At 43.2% G+C, this 22,430-nt stretch overlaps 10 protein-coding genes across 10 annotated transcripts; 5 read left to right on the top strand and 5 right to left on the bottom strand.

Annotated features, from left to right (window-relative positions):
• Positions 1–423: 423 nt before the first annotated feature.
• On the bottom strand, positions 424–3,099 carry ATC70_005010 (uncharacterized protein; the record flags this gene model as incomplete). Its single annotated transcript, XM_064824309.1, has 3 exons — positions 424–2,501; positions 2,585–2,732; positions 2,797–3,099. 3 exons carry the CDS (start codon positions 3,097–3,099, stop codon positions 424–426), a joined length of 2,529 nt encoding a protein of 842 aa, XP_064677245.1.
• Positions 3,100–3,256: 157 nt separating this feature from the next.
• Positions 3,257–6,910, bottom strand: ATC70_005011 (FAD_binding_3 domain-containing protein; the record flags this gene model as incomplete). Its single annotated transcript, XM_064824310.1, has 5 exons — positions 3,257–3,650; positions 3,714–5,352; positions 5,407–6,070; positions 6,129–6,359; positions 6,413–6,910. 5 exons carry the CDS (start codon positions 6,908–6,910, stop codon positions 3,257–3,259), a joined length of 3,426 nt encoding a protein of 1,141 aa, XP_064677246.1.
• A 1,158-nt stretch (positions 6,911–8,068) lies between these two features.
• ATC70_005012 (uncharacterized protein) lies at positions 8,069–9,349 on the bottom strand (the record flags this gene model as incomplete). The annotated part of the gene is made up of 1 exon (XM_064824311.1): positions 8,069–9,349. The coding sequence occupies one exon, from the start codon at positions 9,347–9,349 to the stop codon at positions 8,069–8,071; it is 1,281 nt and encodes a 426-aa protein (XP_064677247.1).
• Positions 9,350–9,704: 355 nt separating this feature from the next.
• Positions 9,705–11,050, top strand: ATC70_005013 (uncharacterized protein; the record flags this gene model as incomplete). Its single annotated transcript, XM_064824312.1, has 7 exons — positions 9,705–9,876; positions 9,931–10,088; positions 10,147–10,361; positions 10,430–10,579; positions 10,654–10,764; positions 10,821–10,968; positions 11,027–11,050. 7 exons carry the CDS (start codon positions 9,705–9,707, stop codon positions 11,048–11,050), a joined length of 978 nt encoding a protein of 325 aa, XP_064677248.1.
• A 1,879-nt stretch (positions 11,051–12,929) lies between these two features.
• TRA1_1 (transcription-associated protein 1) lies at positions 12,930–13,376 on the bottom strand (the record flags this gene model as incomplete). Its single annotated transcript, XM_064824313.1, has 1 exon — positions 12,930–13,376. The coding sequence occupies one exon, from the start codon at positions 13,374–13,376 to the stop codon at positions 12,930–12,932; it is 447 nt and encodes a 148-aa protein (XP_064677249.1).
• Positions 13,377–13,934: 558 nt separating this feature from the next.
• On the top strand, positions 13,935–15,703 carry ATC70_005015 (MFS domain-containing protein; the record flags this gene model as incomplete). Its single annotated transcript, XM_064824314.1, has 4 exons — positions 13,935–13,989; positions 14,055–14,125; positions 14,202–14,398; positions 14,461–15,703. 4 exons carry the CDS (start codon positions 13,935–13,937, stop codon positions 15,701–15,703), a joined length of 1,566 nt encoding a protein of 521 aa, XP_064677250.1.
• Positions 15,704–16,147: 444 nt separating this feature from the next.
• ATC70_005016 (uncharacterized protein) lies at positions 16,148–16,857 on the top strand (the record flags this gene model as incomplete). The annotated part of the gene is made up of 2 exons (XM_064824315.1): positions 16,148–16,187; positions 16,250–16,857. 2 exons carry the CDS (start codon positions 16,148–16,150, stop codon positions 16,855–16,857), a joined length of 648 nt encoding a protein of 215 aa, XP_064677251.1.
• A 182-nt stretch (positions 16,858–17,039) lies between these two features.
• Positions 17,040–18,344, bottom strand: ATC70_005017 (uncharacterized protein; the record flags this gene model as incomplete). Its single annotated transcript, XM_064824316.1, has 3 exons — positions 17,040–17,191; positions 17,251–17,465; positions 17,524–18,344. The coding sequence occupies 3 exons, from the start codon at positions 18,342–18,344 to the stop codon at positions 17,040–17,042; spliced, it is 1,188 nt and encodes a 395-aa protein (XP_064677252.1).
• A 453-nt stretch (positions 18,345–18,797) lies between these two features.
• On the top strand, positions 18,798–19,997 carry ATC70_005018 (uncharacterized protein; the record flags this gene model as incomplete). Its single annotated transcript, XM_064824317.1, has 1 exon — positions 18,798–19,997. One exon carries the CDS (start codon positions 18,798–18,800, stop codon positions 19,995–19,997), a length of 1,200 nt encoding a protein of 399 aa, XP_064677253.1.
• A 405-nt stretch (positions 19,998–20,402) lies between these two features.
• Positions 20,403–21,891, top strand: DEF1_2 (RNAPII degradation factor; the record flags this gene model as incomplete). The annotated part of the gene is made up of 6 exons (XM_064824318.1): positions 20,403–20,456; positions 20,520–20,622; positions 20,684–21,348; positions 21,409–21,524; positions 21,581–21,816; positions 21,875–21,891. The coding sequence occupies 6 exons, from the start codon at positions 20,403–20,405 to the stop codon at positions 21,889–21,891; spliced, it is 1,191 nt and encodes a 396-aa protein (XP_064677254.1).
• Positions 21,892–22,430: the final 539 nt, after the last annotated feature.

Genomic DNA, 22,430 nt, shown 5'->3' on the forward strand with positions numbered 1-22,430 from the left:
TATGATACCTCAATTCTTAAATGCGTAGTAGACACAATGGGAGGATGAAGACAAACATAATTCTATAGCCTACCTTTTACACATCAAGCCATTGAATTATAGATGCACATCATATTTCGCATATGTAAAAGCAGAGCATCTAAACTGTGTCATTCACATTCTTGAAATAAAACTGTAGTGATTTTTACATCTACTTTTAATTAAACAGAAGCGGTAAAGTATGTTCAATATACAATGCAACTGCGCTCAACATGACAAGAATAGTGGCTGGATCAAGAATGTGACATATTGAAGATAGTGCATACACAAACACTCAAGGGGCAAACGAGATTTAGCAACCAATGTAAAGAGTTTTAATTGTAATTATCATGAAATAATAGAAAAAAAATGCAATTGGTGTAGATGGAGAGGGAATGGACAAGATTACATAAAGTACATAACCTTTTGCAATTCAGGCTTGACAACAGCGAAAGAGGCCATTTGAGCATCAGAATCCATGGATTCAGAAGTGGCATCGGTATCAGACCAGTTCTCACCACGTCGGTGGAATCTGGCACGAGCTGCGATAAGATCGGCATAGTAAGCAGCAGGGACGATGGAGACAGCACGAGTAGCACGACCATAGATATAACAGAGGTTATACGTCAATTCTTGAAGGGCATCAGAAGTGAATTTGTTCTCATCATAAAGGACGTGGTAGTGAGTAGGTCTTGAAGTACCTTGCAAACCAGCATGAGATTGAAGGTAGAAATCAAACTCAAAGGGATGGACGATATCAGTGTCAACAACGGTACCAGGCTTACAATTACCAGTTCTATCAGCATCACGCATTTCAATGGGGAAGAATCTAGCATGATGTCTCTTTTGGACAACGACAAAGGTAAGAGTAGGCTTGTAGTTCTTGTCAAGAGAGGCACAGGCAGCACGGATGGCAGCGACTTCAGAATCCATGACTTGCTTGAATTGACCTTCAGAGACACCATCACGGTAGAACAGAATTCTTTCAGGCTTTTGACCGCAAGATTGGTAAAAGCTCTTGAGAACCTCCTTGATCATGTTGGGAAGATCAGCAATGATTTCAGTGCGGTTAGCTTGGACACGGATAGATGAAGAGTATCTTGAGGCACGAGCATCCATGGAGGCAGCGAGAGCAGCGATGGAAGGACGGTTCATGTCACCAGGAGCAGGGTGAGTAACATCGGCACCCAAGACAATAGTAGGTCTTTGAGCAATGAAAGGAATGTGAGGAGGATTAAGGAACAAGTTCATACCGCCCAACTTCATGTTGACCTTGAGACAGACATTGGCACAGTATTGCTTCTTGGCATCAGCAATATGCTTGGATTGGACACATTGTGTGGGGACACCAATAATAGTATCAGAGATACGCTTGATTTCAGCATACAAAGGAACACCAGTGTTGGGCAAGATACAGACGATCAATTGAGGGTTTGCCTTGGCTGCGTTACCAGCCTTCAACCAAGCTTCCTTGAGGGTACGTTCAATGTTGCCTTGAGGATCAGCAGAGGAAATAGGAGGTTGACGGTTGACAACGTTCAAACCAGTATCAGCAAAGGTTTGACATAATTCACGGATGAAACGTTGGATGGCAGGCATGGGGATGGCACCAGCAAAGTTAACAACGGACCAAGAACCAAGGGTAGCGCCTTGAGCAACCTTCTTGCCTCTCAAATTCCAAGCACCACCTTGAGGAGCGAATTCAGCTTCTTGAGATGAGGGGTGATAAGAGATCTTGGGGGTAGGGAGGACACGAGCGTTGATGACGGACATTTCGGGCTTGACAGACATACCAAATTGTTGCATGTAAGGGTTGTTGTATTGCAAAAGACCGAGACCTTGCTTGATCTTGTTGGCACGGACGTTGGGCTTTTGGCAGGTGTGCTTGATCATTTCAGCGGTTTGCTTCTCATTGAGCTTCTTTTGATGACGTTGACCAGGGAGAATCTCACAGACTTCCATGGGCAAGAAGATGTCCTTCTTGACGACAACACAAGGCAAGAAAGGATAGGCGAGACGCTTGTTGTATTGCTTGGCAAAGTAGTTGGCAACAGTCATTTCATTGCCGGCATCATCCTTGAAGACAGTGCGGTCAGCAGGAGAAGGAGTGAGCTTGGAAATCTTATACTTGAGCTTCTTCTCACCGCGATGGACGACTTGGATTCTCAAGGCCTTGAGAATCTTTTCAAGCTTGGAGAGATCGCGTTCAGGGATACCGCGACGAAGTTCATCAAGAGAACGACGACCCAAGATCTTAGCGACGACATCAGGCAAAGGACCAGACTCGTAGAAAGCAGTGGAGCTGACATCAATGTTGACCATCATCTTGCCTACAGTGGGACGAACGGATTGGTAGTAGCCTTGCCAGACTTCAGCACCATTAGGAAGAGGTCTCTTATCAGCAGGAGTGAAGAAAGAGCGGCCAACAGTGGTGTAGAGTGTAGAAGGAACATGGCGAACCAAGATATCAAGCACCATGATGGCTAGAATGAGTCATTGCCATTAATTAGTTTACGTGTCCTTTGTGATAAATTTCCTATGTGGTCTTTTTGACTGAAAAACTTACCGGTGAGACAGTTGGAGGTACAGGCAGATTGACCCAACAAGAAGCGTCTGAGCTCTTCCATGTTGACTTCACCAGCCTTCTTGATACGGATCTTGAAGATGTCGCTGTGACGCTTAGTACCAGCAGCACCACCTTCAGCAAGGTCAACCTACAAAGTAAGGGTCAGTTTTAAGAAGAATATTTAACGATAAGAAGGGGGTTAATAGACTAACCTCAAAGGCTCTGGCTTGCTCTTCACCCAAATCAAGAGGCTTGGGAGAGAAGACATTCTTGCGACCATCAAAGATAGTCTTGATACCAGTGAGAATACCTTGGCCATTGCTATCTTCAAACTTTTGCCAGACATTACGGTAAACCATAGGAGGTTTGTCAATAGGATCAATGGTAACATCGTAGTGGTGGATGTTTTGAGTGGGGAAAGAGTTAACTTCAAAGAAATTGGCTCTGACGCGAACGGGTTGACCAGATCTACCAGCACCAGGACGCTTGACGAGTTCAGTAAGTTCCAAAGACATTTATTATATGTATTTAGATTTGTATAAAAGAAAAAAAAAAAAGAGAAGAGCGAAAAAGGAAAAGATTTCTTCATCTAATACATCTAAGCAATGTAAACAACGCCCACCAATCCTATACGTCACGGCGAATGGAAGTAGCTTAAAAAGGATGATTCATTTATACCATGCGAGAGCAATCAATAAGTCCTCCTTGATACGAATCATTTGTGGTAGCTGATGGCCGATTTGGTTGCTGCTCCTTGCATGTTGCTAGCTCATAAGCATTGCATTCGTTGTGCTGATTCACCTCAATTCGGGTCTTTTGTCTGTGTGAAACTTGAAGCAATGTATCTGGTACCAGCCGAATCATGACCCCGATAGGAATAGATGCTAATCCAATAAGGACGCAAAGCAGCCAATGGCTCTTGGACAATCGCACTGTTTGAAACGCTGTTCCACCATAACAAACAATGACAATCTGGCCAATAACACTGATGGAAAAGATCAGCATAAAGAACTTGTTTTGATAGATCCCTTTAAAAACGTTTAGCTGATTGTCTATGCGTCTACAGCTATAAATACATATATACGTTAACAATGAGACATTTAGCAGCACGTGTATGATTATCACTCACTTGACTTCATTGAATATCTGGCAAAACACAAATGTGGTGAAAATGACAGTTTGCAATGTTGCTAAATCATGGCTTAAATGGAGAATGTCCGTATACAACAATACTAAAATGACGCCGAGTTGATAGATGGACTGTCCTATGATCATTTTCCACATGCAAGTGTCAATCAGTGGGTCTGTTCTTGCCTCTGGTAGTCTATTCAGCAAATCAGGGGAAGGCGGATCAGTGGCAAGAGCCAAAGCAGCAAACGTATCCATGATCAAATTCACCCACAAGAGTTGCACCGCAGAAAGCACTGATTTCTGTTTGCTGCTGACAATGGCTGAAAAGATGGTGAGCATGACTGCGGTGATGTTGATGGTCAACTGGAATTGCAGAAACTTCTTGACTGAGTCATTGACACATCGACCCCATGAGATGGCTCGTACAATGCTTGAAAAGTTGTCGTCCATCAGAATGATGCTGGAGGCCTCCTTGGCTACTTCTGTGCCTGCGATACCCATACTAAAGCCCACATCAGCTGCTTTGAGAGCAGGTCCATCATTGGTGCCATCCCCAGTTACTGCCACAATCTCTCCTGTTTCGCGTAATGCGTTGACCAGCAATCGCTTATCTTCCGGACTTGATCTCGCCAGCACAGACAGCCTTGGAAGTACTTGCATGCGCTCTGTTGTACTCAACTGTCGAAACGTGGGCCCATCCATAGCAATCGAGCCATACGAGTAGATGCCGCATTGACGAGCAATGGACTTTGCAGTCAGCATGTTGTCACCCGTAATCATCCTCACAAAAACACCAGCTCGTTGGCACGCTGACACTGCTTCAGTAACACCAGAACGCAATGGATCCTCAATGCCGACGATACCGAGCAGTGTTAATCCACCACTTGCAATCACCTGTTCAATCTTGGTATGTGTGGGCCAACTCTCAAAGTCTTGATAGCAGATGGCCAGCGTTCGCAGACAGCGAGTAGCATAGCTTTGTATGATCTTGGACATTCTGCTCCTGTTCTCGGTCGTCATTGTGCGTGTTGCAATGTCGTACTGGTGTGTGTCTTGATAGCGATAGGATGGATCATGCATGGAGACAATGCGAGCGCACTTGCTCAATAGCAGCTCAGAAGCGCCCTTGAGATGTACACGGTAGATGGGAGCACCCTCTGTTGGGATACGAATCACCGTAGCCATGGCTTTACGTGAGGAACTAAATGGAAACACGGCTTCCACCTGCCAAAAGGTGCGTAATAGCTCAAATGGCTCTGATCCCATATGCTCCTGAGCAAAGTTGAGCATGGCAGTTTCCGTCTTGTTGCCTACCAGCGATGTGTCGCCCACAGCATTGGTGTTTTGAAAGGCTGTCGAGTTGACAGCCATGGCTTGGTTGATAAAGTTGCGCACAGCATGGGGTATCTTGGACTTGACATGTGCGGTATCGATGAGATCCGTCCTGGATGCCGGTGGATCTCTGAGGAATCGAAAGGAGGAGCCAAATGTGCCCGCGACCACAGCCATTCTGTTTTGTGTCAAGGTGCCTGTCTTGTCTGAACAGATGGTGGTCGCGTTACCCATTGTCTCACACGCTGCCAAAACTCGTACAAGGTTGTTGTCTTTTAACATTCTCTGTGTAGCGTAGGCCAAAGCTATTGTGAGAGGGTGAATAAGCCGATGCTTATTCTATGTTGGATTTCACTTACCCAGCGTAACAGCCAGTGGCAATCCCTCAGGCACGGCAACGACAATGACTGTAACTGTAGTAATCAAGATTTGCATGATATGAGACGCGACATCTGAAGGCACGGAGGACAGGCTGCCGGTTGCGTAACCCACGATGCTGCGGATGAGCAATACGGACAATAGAAACACAGCAGCGCCTAAACCACACTTGGCAATACTGGTTGCCAGCACATCCAGCTTGTCTTGCAGCGGTGTGTTCTCATCTTTGGTGCGAAGAGCCATCAGTGTACGTCCATGAAACGAATTGGGCCCAATGGCTGTAACAAGGTAGCTGCAGATGCCCTCAATGATCTTGGACCCTGAAATCAGGAAAGGGTCAGGCTGTCTCTCTCCAAACTCATCGTTGTTTCTCTGCTCCTTATGCGCAACAAAATCCTCTTCGGATATACAGACCAGTGAATGAAACGAGTCTCGATGTGCTTGTTGGTAGTGGTGGCACTCTTTCCAAGGGAGCTTTCGCACTGCATTCGATTCGCCTGTCGCTGCTGATTCATCGCACTTCAAGTTGTGTCCTTCGATAAACACACCATCTGCGCACACAATGTCTCCTGGCTCCAGCTTGAGAATATCACCTACTTGAACATCGTTGACAGATAGCAGCACATGTTTGCCTGATCGAATAGCCTAGTCATCAGATAGCTGGTAAGTAGAGCACCATGCACGCAGCACACAGGTTACTTACTGATACGTGTCGATCCTCCTTTTTGGCATTCAAGCTACGGAATTGCTTTTCCTTTTGATAGTCATTGACACTGCCTACGACAACGACCAGCACAACAGCGACAATAATAGCTACGCCTTCCACCCATTTTACACCAGGTATCTTGTTGCCAAATGTGTCGTACTCGATGGTGTGAATGTCCTCGTAAATGCCTACTGTCAGTGAAACCATGGCTGAAATGGTCAACAATATCTATGCTATTGGGTTAGTGGGCGTCTATATAGGAGTCCCGTTAGCTGTTATACCAGTGTTTTGTCTTGAAACGACTCCCACATCAGTTGCAATAATGTCACTTCTTCCACTATCGGCAGTACATTGGAGCCAAATACTTGTCTTCGTTGTATGAATGTTTCTGAATCGTGCAAGGACAGCGGAAACTGGGCATCATAGAAGGCCTCCTGCTCTTCCTCTTTTTGCTGCTTCTTTTCATTTTGTAAATCAAATATGCGAATGTAAGCGAGATTAGTTTCGTTCCAGTCAAGCCCTGACTTGATGCTAGAGTGTAGCCCTTTGGCAAGGCCATCAATGCCGCCTACATGTTGCAGAAACTGAAAGTGCTTGTGGTCTACTATGCTTGTCATTTGCTCCTGCGAGAAGGCAAAAGGGTTTGCTGGATCAATGTGTTGTAATATCTCCATATCCGTTGACGAACTGGGCTTGAGGGTGCTGCCTGTCTCTGGTGTAGCGAGTTCTGGTAGCTCCAGTGACGATGGATATGAATCTTGATCGTCTGAGCCTCTCATCGCGTGTAGTTTATTCAAGAAAAAAATGATTTAAAATGATGTACGATGATTATTTTATAAAACACAACAGGAAAAGAGAGAGAGAGAAAAAGGTGTTTCTAATAAATGCTACTCAGTGAGGTAGGGATCATCTTGCACCATCTTAGTCAGAGCCCCTTATTCCTTGTGTTGTACACTGTATATGGATGTTAGACCGAGAGTCCATTGTATGTTGACTATTGATCTCAGTTTTAGTCATATTACGGCTCCCATCAAGTGTCAGCAACTGTATTTCTTTATTCAGGAGCTAATTCAGGGGCACAGAGAGATCAATGTTCAAGGAGATTTACCATTTAGTCTATTCAAGAGCGATAAATACGTGGCTCCTTAAATCTCCTTTTGACAACAGCATGAGCTGAGAGAGAGAGAGAGAGAGAGAGACCTTTATTGAACTTGATACATTTGTTATCCAGCATTGTTTCTACTATTTAGTAGAAGAACCTACTCTAACAAATACTTGCTGAACTTGATATTCAGCCAGATCCAAATGCATTGAGATACAAGCTAGCATATGTCAAATGTGTTGCAAGCTGCCCCAAGAATCAAATTACCACAAAAGCCGTGGTTTGCCAGCTCCTTTATGCAATCTTATACACAAAAACAAGAGCAACTGCACTCAATAAGCAATTTGCTGGATAGAATTGCAATCAAGACCGTTCCAATACTTTTTTGCACATACATCAAAAAAGGCCAACCATGAGCCATATATTCGTTACCTGTGCATTTCCAAGCAAAAAAAAAAAAAAAAAAAAAAAAGAGGCATTGTAGCAAGCTTATGCTTGGATCTGTCTACAATTGAATGGCATTTGTTGCAGCGACATTTCGGGAGATTCTGCCTCCCTAATTTAGCATGAAATTGATGTCATATGATTGTATGAAATATGGTGAAAAATGGCAAAACAAAAAGGCAAATTGCCGTAATCTGGTATGGTTGCGTAAAATAGACTTTTTATATGTATATATATATGAATGAATGCTGTGTGTATATATAAAATTTATCTTGAAAAGGGGAGCTAATAAATAAATGAATGGAGGGTATATATATATATATATATATATATATATGTAGTTATTGTACAAAAGGAAGAAAATCATACTGTATAAGGTCTCTCAAAAGAGCTAGTCTTTTCTTTTTCTCTTCCATTCCAGAACGCCCTCATTAGCACCACCAGCAGTAGCAGTGGTCGTCGTTGCCGCAGTGGTCTGCTGATCGTTATAATGGCTACAGTCGCTCGCTGTTGTGGTCGGTATTATACACGAGGGCTCACCAGATGTTGAATTACCATCGCCTAGATGGATCTCAAAGCGGCCCTTCTTTATTACACAATGGCTATTTTGGTCTGCCTTCTTTTCGTTGTTTCTAGCACGTAGTTCATGCAAAATAGGTGGTTCAACCACGACTACTGTGCTTGGCTTTCGGTCTAGAAGCTTTTTCGATGTGGTAGATTCATTGGATGTCGTGTGATTGGATCGATGGGTAGCTGTGCTATTGCTTCGGCTAATTCTGATGCTCTGTTGGTAAAGATGATGGTCTTCCGGGTTCAACCAAAACTCATTATCCCAGATTTTTGGCTTGCTGCTGATGGAATAGCTCTGCAGAGACACATAGCTAACGACTGACAGCCGATGGTGTTCATCCAAATAGTCCAGATAGCTCTTGGAAGTGGTGGACACTGTGTGCATTTGGATATCGTCGTCTGTAGGTGTGCCGTTGCTGAATTTCCTCTCAATGTCAAGCAAATTGTCTGGATCGTCGTTGTACCTTTCTTCTTCCCCAATGTCGTCTTCGGGCAAGATGCGGATACCGGCAATATCAGCAAATTCTTTGGCAGTGAGATCTTCAGAGTTGATGGTAATGTTGGATGTGGACACATGGGTTGCGTTTGATCGTCTGGAGCTGACCTTGGTCAACTGCGGCTGGTGCTGCTGATGATGATGTCGTTGTGGTTGCTGACTCATGGGGTTTGTGCCACTTCGTTTGATCAAAATGCTGGTCAGCTTTTTAGCCTGAGGAGCAGGCAACGTGTGGATGTTTCTCTCAGCTTGACGGGCATGCGTCTGTTTTCTGTTTAGCTTCTGATGGTATTGGTGGTATTCAAAGTATCCATCGCTGTCATAAGTAGCTTTGCGTCGTAAGCGAGACTGGCTTCCGGTATCTTGATCATTGCGGAAATATTGTAAAATTCCTACAAAGGATGTTCGTTTGGTATAGTTGTTGAACTGGTTATCTTGCTGATGATGCTGAGTGATGGCATCTGATATCTTTGAGAAAATGTTGAGTCCTGACTTTAATCTTGATAGTTTGCTCACAGGTTCAGATGAGCCAACACTGTGCGCTTTGGCTGTGCTCGTTGATCTGTTCCTCTTCAAGGACAACACTGACGAGAAAGCGTTGGTCATTGGCGGAGTTGAGGTGGGTGGGGGTACTAGATGTGATGGTAGTAAAAGGATGAGGGAGCAACAAAATAGAAGAGAAAGATATGAAAGAAGAAAGAAATGCTATTGAATGTGATTAAATACGGTTGATAAAACGGGCTGCTAAACAAGAAATAAACCACATGCCATTCCATACGTCCCAAGAAATCGCAATGGGGGGGGGGAGCTCAAGAACACAGCACACACCAACGACCATTATCCAAATGTGAACCGTTTCCCTCGCCAACGTCACGTTGCACCACTCTCTTTTTCGCATTATTCAGCCTGGATTACGAGTCTCTCTAGATAATTCTCTCTCTTTTTGTTTCATTAAAACACCATGTCAGAACAAGAAAACAAAAACATACTAGACCCTTCAGTCATTATCCATGCAACCAGACAAAACATTGCGACATTGGCCAGTCCATACGATGCGATTGCGGCTGCATGTCATAGTATTATGCTTAGTGTCGGATTTCGTTTTGCAGGACTTGGCGACGACGCACGCCAAGGTAGGTGCATACACTCTCAGGCTAAAGAACAACAAACACTCATTTTCTATATAGAAGGAGACGGCACTACAAAAAAGCTGCCAGAAGGTTGGAATCAGCATGGACCACATTGCTACAACTTTCGATACAGTCATCCGCAGTCAAGCCTGACCTTTGTGATCAAGGTTGTAAGATTAGGTGATAAATGTATCATTCTTGGTTTGGGTATTGGGGTAAGAACATGGCATATCACCTCATGATGGCGATGGATGTCTAAGCTTTGATTGATAGGACAACAAAACCGCAACCTTGGACATTACAACAGAAGACTACACATCAGCCTCCTTCTTTCCGTTTGACGCTGCCACATCAGATCAGCCCTTGATTCATGCATTTATCTCTTCCAACCGCTTTGAGGATCTTATCAAGGCTTATAAATTGAACATTTTGCAGAAACTGATTCCTGGATTGAACAAACCTGGCTACGAGGACAATAGTAACAGCAGGTAATCATGTTGCATGAAACCATGACGTTCTTGCGTAAATCCAACGACCCGCATTTCAATTATTATAGATCATCCACTGATACAAGACCTTCTAACCCAAATACAGCAACACAACCACCACCCAATTTTCGTTCAACAGATGATCCTACCTATCCTGATGTTGGTGGATCAGATTTAAATCCATTAGGAGGAACTGGAGGAGGCTTACGTATGCCTGGGTAAATATAGATACGCACAGCCTTAGTTTTTTTTTTTTTTATATACAACAGTCTTAACCCATCCACTGATGTAGATCTGGAGGAGGCATGTTTGTTGGCCCTGATCATCCTATATTTGGAAATCGAGGTGGTAGTAGCTTGGACGATCCATCAGGCTTGTTTGGGGGACCTCAGCCCTTACCCAGGTAGGTCTTAAACAGCTCCAATGCGTTTTTATATTGATGCTGGTGGATTGAAATAGAGGGTCGGTGCCTCCTGGTGCGCGATTTGACCCCATTGGACCATTTGGAGGCTTACCTGCCAGACCATCTGGTAATCGACCTGGTGGAAGAAGAGATCCAAGAGGATTGCACAGCGGCGAGCCTGATAACGATGAGCTCCAGCCTCCTGTAAGTCAATATAGACCAACTTGATATGATGTCTTGGCACTCATTCACCATTACATAGGGATACAACGATATGTTTATGTAAACAAATCATTAGCTTTTAATTAAATAAAAGTGTACCATTTTGTATATTTTCACGTATTCCATTTCTTTTTCATATCCTCAGGGTCAGAGAAGAGTAGCCAGACCATGTCTTGGTACTGTTCTGCTTGAAAGCCCCGTCATATCAGCTAGGTTGCCTTCATGAGAAATGCATTTACTGATCAGTTGCCAGCCAAATTTAGTTGTAACGCCGCCGCTATTTTTTTGCGTTTGAAATTGAAGCGCCACCGTCCTGGCACTGACATGATTTCCAAGCTCGTCCTTCAAGAAAAACAAATCGCTAATTTCATCGTCGAATATGTAATTGGTATGAATCTAACGCGCGATCATTTGGTTTTTATTTTATTTTATTCTTATTCTTATTCTCATTTGGTAGGAACCAGAGCTAAGGACAAGTATAGAGCAAATCCAACTGAATGGATCAATGGCTCTCGATCTGATGTTTTATTTATTTGCGATGAAAACGATAGTACCCTGCCTCCAGTACTCATCAAAGTACAACACGTGTTGGATGACAACTTCATGCGACGTCTCCTTGGTTACTGCCTTTCCTTAGAGAAACAATACGGTGTTTTGCCTATAGTTTTAATTTTTCCTATCTCCTCAATAAGATTTGAAATAATGAACAGAATCAGAAAACGCAAATCACACCCATTACTCATCCACTATCCCTGCCATCCTTGGGCTCAATCTTGCTTTATTGTTGATCAAGACAGTTTACAAGAAAACTTACAGCAGCCTTTGATCCCCTTTGCCAGTGTATGTTTGTTCTTGATGCGACAAGATTCATCTCTCCTTCGCTCACCATATAATTCTGATCAAACAATACAGCTTTTATACCGTTTGGCTCAACATCATGTCGGAAGTACCATGTTGGATCATGATCACATCATTGACGATGTTTTGTCCTTTTCCAATGAAATGAAGACTCGGCTGGAAGAAGTACTACACCTTCAAGAAAACGACCATGACAACAATGCGGCTATATCATACCTTAAAAACACAATTTCATTAGTCAATTCATATCAAGAGAAGTTCAAAGAGTCTTTTACTGCTGCTGATTCTCACCCTGTGTTTTCACCATCACCATCACCATCCATCCTGAGCCATCCACTTCTGCTGCCTCTCCCCCTCATTTACAAACACAGCCCCAAAAAACTGACGCTAACTGGGACTTTGTGGAAAATTGTATTCAAAAGCTCAATGAGGAAGATCAGATTTCTTGGAAAGCTGTATACCAGGAAGGAAAAGGCCATGGATTGTTCTCTACCTATATCAATGCTGCATCCATGAAACGTTCCTACTACCGAGCAAAAAAATAAAAGTTTTTACATACATTCTTTTTCAAATCACTTCAAAATTGATGGCACAAATTTTTTTTTTGTTTTGGCACGATTTTTTTATTTTAGTAGTGCCTTTCCTCTTGGGGGCCTGAGATTTCTCACCAGTTCGAGTTCGTTTTCCACTCCTAGCACCAAGTACAACTTCTTTTCTGGATAATGTGATTAAACCACTTTTACAAATAGCACCCAAGATGCTGACATTTGCTCCCTTCGTTTGAACATCAATTTTGCAAGGTGTTTCAGCCTCAGACCATCCATATGAGCGATGCATACTCCTGTTAAAGCCAGCTTCATCCAAGAATACACATTCATTCATAAAGTCTATGTTCTGGCTAACCCAGTATGCTACCGCATCTCGTCTTTTGGCAACAGTTTCATCCTTGTTCCTGCCATAATATCTAGGAATGATACGCTTGTAGGTTAGGCGACGCTTCTTCTTCATGTGATTCTCCACTGATCTGGGGGTGATCTGTATATCTCTAAATTCTTTTGACAGGTGGTCTGTAACAGCTTCGACTGTCAATGTTGGCTCATTAGCCAGCAGCTCAAATATAAATACAGTAGTATGTTCGTCTTTGAGTATTGTGGTCGTCCCTTTCCTTCTTTGATTGCGATAGAATCAGGGAACCCTTTTTCAGCTATTTCGCTTGTCATTTGATTCCACTGCTTGACTTTACGAATAGCTGTTGACTTGGAGAGCCCTACCTTTCTACCTGCTTCACTGATAGACATATTCTCAAACTCTTGCAACAAATTGATCAAATTGACTACCTTTGCTTCGTTCTTGGTAATGTATGATCCCCTTTCCTTCTTCACTACATCAAGGGAGGGCTCCTTGGAGTGAAGTTTGGTCTTCCTCTTAGCTTCTTTTTGTGCTGCATTTACTGCTGTAGTTTCTTCCCAGTCCATATATGATTGTATCATCATAGGTACTGTCTCACTGTCAAAATTGTATTCTTCGTTCATGTTTAGCAATATGAAAAAAATCAAGAAGTGAAAAAGAAGAGAGAATTTGGCCAATCCTCATTACATTTCTGTATTGGTGACCCATTTTCGTACTAAGTGACCCATTTTCAAATTATGAACCATTTTCGTACTAAGTGATCCATTTTCAAATTATGACCCATTTTCATTGGCTGACCCACTTTCAAATTATGACCCATTTTCATTTCAAACTGGCCATTTTTTTTTTTTTTTTTTTTTTGGGCCAACCTTTTTTCGTCGACTGTATCAGCCCATACATGAGTCATTTTCAATGAGACAGGCATGTGGTATCGCAGAAGAGAAAGGTCTGCAGTCAAAGGAGGTCTTGAAATGGGCTTCACTTGATATTGTAGGGCAAAAACGTGGAATTTTTAGTATACTAGTTGGTATGCCTATCGATTTTGAATACGTAGTGGATAATGACAGCTTCCAATGCTTGATCCATGCTAGGTGACTGTGAGAGGTGCTGCGCAGTTCCAAAGTTAAAGCCAAGTGTTGAGAACTAAGCATTGTTCTCCTCTTTCTCTCCACATTATTACCATGTCGGATTCTTCATTTGTCGTATTTTCAGGAGGTTCTGCCTGTAATTTTATTTGTAACTATGCCCAAATTGGTGGATACCTATCGCTTGATGTATAACATCCTACATTGTATCTATAGCTGCTGCATTCCAGTCCATCACACCCAGCGTCTGCTACATTCTAGGTGTCTCTGATAACGGTGGCTCTACTGTAATTACCACCTACATCATCATATACACCCACACATACTAAACGACACACACACACACACACACATACACTGTAGAGCGAACTGCTGCGAGTGCTGGGAGGACCTAGCATTGGTGATCTTCGTTCTCGTCTCACACGTTTGATCAATTCAGATGGCCATGATTCTGAAGAACGAGTAGCTATCAAAGAGCTCCTTAGTTACCGTCTCACATCAGTGGGAGATGAGCATGTCATTCGAGATGAATGGGCCATGATTGTGGAAGGGCGTCATAGGTACAAATCCCCAAACTAACACATGTCACCTTATGATTGATAAACTCCTCCTTTTGTACTAGATTGTGGGAGAGCATTTCTATAGAGAAAAAGGAAACGATCAGAGGCTTTCTAGTCTTGTTCAACTTTGAAATTTTAAAACGAGCTCACAAGCATTTCAACTTTCGTAATGGATCTATTGGCAATTTCTTTTTAACAGGTGCTAGATTATTCTTTGGCTCATTGGAAGCAGCCATCTTTTTGTTCTCATCCATCACTGCTATCCGTGAACCCACCTATGTCCTGCCTGTCATCAATACCAATCACACAGCAGCTATTGCAGCTCTCTTGGAAGATGGACAGACCCTGCGTGGCCAATGTGAAATCAGTCATCCAGGACAGAACCAAAGTTGCATCAAATCCATGAACCCCATTGACGCATTCTCCAAACTGGCCCTACCTAATTCGCCTCAGCTAGACGACGATCAAGTGAATGGGAACCTAGTGTTTAGCAAATCAACAGAGGAGAAACTCTCTGCTGCAATTGCCAGAATCTACTACATGAACGAATACGGCCAAGAAATCTATCCTCTTCCCAATCCCAAAATCTTGGATCATTTGACTAAACGCACTGATCTCGTCTACTCAATCGGCTCACTGTACACGTCCATACTGCCATGCTTGATTCTTCGGAAGGTGGGTCATGCCATTGCTCACTCACCTTCCTTGCGACACAAAATCCTCATCCTCAATGGCACGACTGATCGCGAAACAGATGGTTACACGGCCCTTGATTTTATAGGCACAATCACCAATGCACTGAATGAGAGTCAGTTGATTGATGCTCGCAGAAAGTACTACGACACATATGCTGAGGAGGACCCCATGGCTGGCAGTCTACGTCAACATGGCCATTCGCAAAATAACTTTTATCGCAGACCTGTAGATCATGGATTTAGACATTGGCCACCACCTGGCATTGGTAAATTGCAGACATCCTCCTCCAGCTCGACAGCCAGCGGTCAGCAAGAAGGCTATCCTGCTAATGGAGCCTATACCAATGCTCCCTGCACCTCAGCACCATTTCCGCCAGAGCTAGTTCCCAATAGACCTCCCTCAACGTACATTACACATATGATCTACCTGTCCAATTCCTTGGTGCATGTCGATGTGAAGGCTGTCGAGGCCTTGGGTATCACTTGCGTTGTTGCCGATCCTGATCCGACCAGCACAGAACCAAGATACAACTCTGCTACACTCCAGACAGTGCTTGAATCAATTACAAATAAAGTAGAGCCGCACCCAACCAATGCTCCTTTGCTCTAATAAACTGATTTTGCATTCTGATTGATTTTGTACCCAGATCAGTGCATTATTCCCACGATGATAAAGATGTTTTGGTAGAGGGGTAACTGAACTGCTTATTCTTGAGCTCAGTCATGAAAAAGGGCCATCTCAACGCCAAGGGCTGCTCGATTTCAAGCAGAAACCATGGTGAATCGCAGCTGTTGCTGGATCACACAGATCAAGGCGGTGATTGTGCATGTTCCTGAGAACACTCTCGCACGTTTTATTGGTTTAAAGAATGCCAAAAATGGTGAAAAAGTTGACATTTGATACATTGGTAGATCGGAGATGCCTGTGACGCTTTGATCGAACTACGGCAACCATCATTTGGGAGTCATCTCTTTGGATTGAGTTCCAGTTATAAGATTTTTCCCGAGCAACATCTATCCATTTCCTCCTTCTTTTTCATCTCTTACAACAAAAATGACCACTTCTACTACTCCTATCACTGTTGGTGTCCTTGGTAAGCAGTAAATGAAGCAAGAGATGCATTGAGCAACGTATTAAGTGAGAATGAACTTTTAGCCTTGCAAGGTGCTTTCATCGAGCACATCCACATGCTCAACAGAATCCCTGAGGTCAAGGAAGCCATCCCTGTTCGCACTGAAGAACAACTTAACTCTGTCGATTGTCTCATCATTCCCGGTGGCGAATCAACTGCTATGGCTCTTATTGCCGAGCGTTGCAACATGTTGGAACCTCTGCGTGCTTTTGTCCAAAAGAAGCCTACTTGGGGAACTTGTGCAGGTATGATTATGTTGGCCAAGGAAGCCACAGGAGCCAAGAAGGGCGGCCAACAACTGTTCAATGGATTGGATGTTGTTGTTAACCGCAACCAGTTTGGATCTCAAAAGGAGAGTTTCAGAACTCTGTTGCATTTGCCAGAGTTGTTGGGCGACGAGCCATTTGATGCTGTGTTCATCCGTGCACCTGTCATTGCCGAGATCAAATCTCCCAAGGTGAAGATTGTGGGTCGTTTGGAGCACAAGCATGGTCAAACTGAGGCAGAGACAGCTGTGGCCGTCATTGAGGATCATCTTTTTGCAACTGCTTTCCATCCTGAATTGACAAGCGACAACCGTCTCCATCAGTTCTTTGTTAGCATGGCCCTTAAGCATAAAGAACAACAATAGAATACCCCTTATTTTTGGAACTACACACACACACACACGCACACACACGCACACACACACACACATATGTATACATAGTACACGCCAACAGATGATGTCTTTATAGAATTTGGTTAGAATTAGATGGAATAAAATTGAATAGACATAGATAAGAAATGCAGAGAATGTGGGTAATGTGGTGTCTATGAGTTCATTTTCTCGATGTTGATCTTTTCAATCACATTGGCAGCATCAGAGTAGCTTTGGCTTGAGGCAGAGGAGATGGTAGTCGTATCCTTGGGCTTTTTGCTGGGAAACGCCTTTGCATACGAGTACACCATACCAGCAACAAAGCCTACCATCAACATACACACATCAGTACATGCAACTAGAGTTTACGCAACACACACTTACCCATCAGAATAGCCGACACATTGCCAAAGGTTGCTACATCACCGAAAAACACGATACCTGAGATGGCAATGGGCAGCTTGTTGAGTGAGCCCACCATCGAGTATGTTGTGGAGGATGTTGTACGTACACACCAGGCAGAAGCATACGACATGCCAAACGCGGAGACGCCAGAGAAGATCATGGCCCAAATGCGTGCTTGACGTTGCTCAGGAGGACTAATGTACGGCGTAATCAGTACAGGCACGCCTACTTTTTCACACTATATGTACTTACAAATTTACCATCAAGTTCTCATGAGACCAATCCTCCAGCAGTAAGCTAGGAACGATCAGCAAGGGAATAGAGAGCAAGTTGTTGTAGTAGACTGTATCGAAATCCTTGAAATTGGTCAGCTTGATGCGTTTGCGCATGTACAATACAAATGAGGCCGATGAGAGACAGTTGACAGCCATCCAAAAGTAGCCCAGCATGGTGGTACCATTCACGCTTGTCAGAGCCTTTGTTACATCTAGCATTGACTGTATCGCAGCAGAGACATCGTTCCAGCCAGCCACCACAGACGACAAGGTCATCAAACCAAAGGACATCATCATCATGGACGTAACATTTCCGCCAAACCACAACACCTCGCCATAAGCAATCAAGATAATAGTTAGGTTCTTAAAGATAGTATACACCGGGATAGGCAGATATTGCAGTGCTTTTGAGCCAGTGTAGATCATGGCTACCAAGAAGACAACGATAGGATACCATTTCTTTGCTGTTTCAGCGTCAAACTCGCGGTACTTGATCAGGTTCAAGAATTTGAATGCTTGCAAAAAGAACACAGTGACCAGACTCTGAATGGTCAGCAAGAAGAAGACCATGTTGAAGTCGCCACTCACAACAAACTTGTTGGTCACTGTCATCACGATGCTGGCAACGCAGTAGGTAAAGATGGGCAGTCCAGCAGTAACCCATGGCGGCATGCTGTTGACCTTTCTGGACGCTACAACAGAGGAGGTATTGGTAGGTGATGGGAGCTCCAATGTGTTGACCGTCAGCGATATCTGCTGGTATCTGGTATCGTTTTGATCACTCTGTCCAAAACCCATTGCGCTGATGATATAAAAAAGAAGAAGAGGCAGATAATGCTGTTCACTCCATCATGGAATGAAAGTGTTTATATAGGCACATACCTATCCAAACATACCAGAGACAACGAAGCACCACCATATTTGGACATGATAGGAAAATTGCTAGTTGATATTTGAAGAAATTTATGTGCCTTGCATTATGCACATACAAGGTGTTTCATGATAGAAATGCAACTTTAATTTGCCATTATATTGTAGCCTGATTTCATGCAATTCTCATGGAGATAACACTGTGCTCAATGCTGCGAAGAGAAACAAAAGACCGCTTTGCTGTGAGAAAAGCTGTTTTGTCTGTCTCTCTCTCTCTCTCTCTCTCTCTCTCTCTCTCTCTCTCTTTTTTTTTTTTTTCTCTCACTCTCTCGTACTAGCCAAAATACACACACACACACACACACACACACACACGCTACCATGACAGAGCCTCATTTACCTACTGAACTGTGGAAACAAGTGTTTACATGCACCAACAAAAAGGATCTCAAAACCTGCTTGCTTGTCTCCAAATCGTGGCACTATGTCGCTCGCTCTTTCTTTAGCGAAGACATTCAAGTCAATTTGAACGATAGCCATCTTCGTCGACTGGAAAAGGATATCAAGGCACATGCCCATCTTGGCTCCAAGATATCGCGCATTACCATCAACCACCTGTCCACGGGCATGGCTACTCCAGAGACTTTTAGGTCGGTCATCAACCATTGTCCCAACCTCCTGGAACTCGAGTTTGAAATCGCTGACGTGTATCACTATCTCAAGAGCCTCAACTGCAAAGAGGCTTCAATGCCAAACATCCAAAAGATACAGGTTCGAAGCTTGTTGGAGTGCTCTCCAGCAGTAAGACGTTTTCATTTGTGGGTCAATTATCGCTTTCGTTCTACCATCACAAGCATCGAAATCATGGACATGAAGGATAACGCCGCTTTAAAGGACTATGGTGGTCTGGTTACATTTGCTTCATGCTTCCCTCAACTCACATCACTCAAGGCACAATGTACCACACTGACCGAAAAGGAGCTCAACATCAATTTGACGGAACTGCTAAAGAACAATGATCGGCTGCAAGAGCTCAAGCTGTACGGCATTGGTAAAATCACCAACACATTGAATGAAATATCGTCAGAAGCGACTCAAATGGAGTTTCCATCATTGACAAAGCTCAAATTAGAAGTATCAGCCATCAACATCAAGTCTCTAGAATATATCACAAAGAGATTCACTCAGCTTCAAAGCCTGCGTCTGCTGACATCCACTGTTGTGCCTGACAACTCCTTGAATGAAACACAGGCAAAGAACATTCTGAGTGAATTCAAAGCCTTTGCCGTGAAGCCCAAGCGTATCCATGTGTCTTACAAATACAAGAATGAGCATTTCCATGAAAACAACGGTAAAAAGAGACCATCCTGGATCACACACAACTTTTTATTCCTGGAAGGTTTGAGCCGTCAGTACTTTATGAATGACTTTATGGAAGACATAGATGTTATGGAGGAGGAAGCCTATTTCGAGGATTTTGACGAGGAACTAGCTGAAGATTTGGTGTATTCTGTATACGATGAGCTCGAAGACGATGATCCAGAATTTACTAGCTTTTTCATGGATCATTACACTTTGTAGGCATCCCCACATTTGATTCTCGCATCCTCCTTTTTTTTTTTTTTTTTTTTTTTGCTCTATATACATCCTTCATACATCTCAACCATTCATCTCTCTTCCCAATCACCATCATCATCCCTGTACATCTATTTGTGATCTCTCTCTCTCTCATTCAGTATTTTTCAGTTAATAAAACCAACTTGCGACAGCCCTGTATTTAGCTACAAATCACTGCCGGCCATTGATGATTCCTCAACGCTATCAAGCATAACGAGGCTGTCAGGTCAACCGATCGCCTACTATCAGAAGTGCCTTTCTGGGACTGTGCTTCAGACGTCATTTGGGCGAATTTTTTTCATATTTCAACATATCCACTCAACTGCAAACGTTGGAAAGCATTTCTTCTACACGTAGCATTTCATTACCATGTCTTTTGACCATTCTACTGACGATAAACTCGCCTTCGAGACATCTGAAAGTGTGAGTGGTGCCCACATTGCATGATATGCTGTAATATTGACCTTGTTTTTTTTTGGCTGTTAGGTTAAAGTTGTGCCCACTTTCGACTCCATTGGATTAAAGGAGGATTTACTTCGTGGTATTTACGCCTACAACTTTGAAAAGCCCTCAGCTATTCAACAAAGAGGTTTGTTCTGATTGATTCAAGAGAGTGCATTGTGGTATTTATCCATTCATCCATCACTTAGCTATCGTACCTATCATCAAGGGACGTGATGTTATCGCCCAAGCTCAGTCTGGTACTGGTAAAACAGCCACTTTCTCCATCTCAACCTTACAAGCTATCGACACCAGCATCAAGGAAACACAGGCATTGATTCTATCGCCCACCCGTGAATTAGCTACACAAATTCAAAGTGTTGTTTTAGCTCTTGGCGATTACATGAACGTGCAATGCCACGCATGTATTGGTGGCACCAGTGTGGGAGAGGATATCCGTAAATTGGAAGCAGGTGTGCAAGTCATCTCTGGTACACCTGGTCGTGTCTATGATATGATCCGTCGTCGTACGCTACGCACCCGCAACATCAAAATGTTGGTTCTCGATGAAGCTGATGAACTTTTGAATATGGGTTTCAAGGATCAAATTTACGATGTTTATCGCTATCTGCCTCCTGGAACACAAGTTGTCCTTTTGTCCGCCACTCTACCCAACGATGTTTTGGAAATGACAAACAACTTTATGACAGATCCCATTCGTATTCTTGTCAAGCGTGATGAACTGACCTTGGAAGGCATCAAGCAATTCTTTGTGGCTGTCGAGCGTGAAGAATGGAAGTTTGATACATTATGTGATTTGTATGATACGTTGACAATTACACAAGCAGTAATTTTCTGTAATACTAGAAGAAAGGTAAGTGAGGATGGTTTGCTGCAAGAGGAGGGGTGAGGCTCACAATGGCTTGCCTTATAGGTTGACTGGCTGACTGAAAAGATGAGAGAAGCAAATTTCACTGTATCTGCCATGCACGGCGAAATGCCTCAAAAGGAGCGTGATGCCATTATGCAAGAATTCCGTCAAGGCGCTAGGTAAATGGATCTCTTTCTGATCTGATCCTGCAACAAAGCTAACATGTCATTTATAGTCGAGTGTTGATCACAACTGACGTTTGGGCTCGTGGTATCGATGTTCAACAAGTCTCATTAGTCATCAACTACGACTTGCCTGCTAACCGTGAAAACTATATTCATCGTATTGGTAGATCAGGTCGTTTCGGTCGTAAGGGTGTTGCAATCAACTTTGTAAAGAATGATGATCTCAAGATTCTGCGTGATATCGAACAATACTACAGTACACAAATTGACGAAATGCCAATGAACGGTAAGTGAGGAGCTCGATCTTCTGATCTGTAGATGTGAACTAATTTTGTATCCTCTAGTTACCGACTTAATTTAATCACAACGCTTGATATGGATTGGACATTTGAATAAAAATTATATAATAAAACGTTGAAAAAAACAGTGTAAAAAGTCATGAAATAGATCTACACGAGATGGCCATTACTAGTAGACTACAGCAGTGAAATCGTTTCTTTGAATTTATTCCCATTGCCATCACAAGGGAAGCAATCAATGCAGCATTCTCCTGCTTGGCTGTTCTCAAGTATGACTGGCCTTATAGGAAATGCATAAGCGACGAGACTCTCATTATGTTATCTGCGGTATTACTGACCAAAACCATTGCTCATTGGGTCATGGATGGGGATGGATATCAATATGATACATTCTACATGTTATATACCAGGTTTTTTTTTTTACGAGAGATATACTTTTTTCGATCGAGGCAAGCGTTTACACGAACAGCAACCAGTATATATATACTTCAGGAACGCCTAATATGATCATTTCAGCCTTTTTAATTCCATGAAAACACGATTCATCATCTCAATGTTTGCTAACCATAAATTGGAGCATATACAAAGACCCGTTAGATTA

This window comes from Mucor velutinosus (assembly GCF_035048745.1).
Source record: "Mucor velutinosus strain NIH1002 chromosome Unknown tig00001542, whole genome shotgun sequence".
Taxonomy (NCBI): domain Eukaryota; kingdom Fungi; phylum Mucoromycota; class Mucoromycetes; order Mucorales; family Mucoraceae; genus Mucor; species Mucor velutinosus.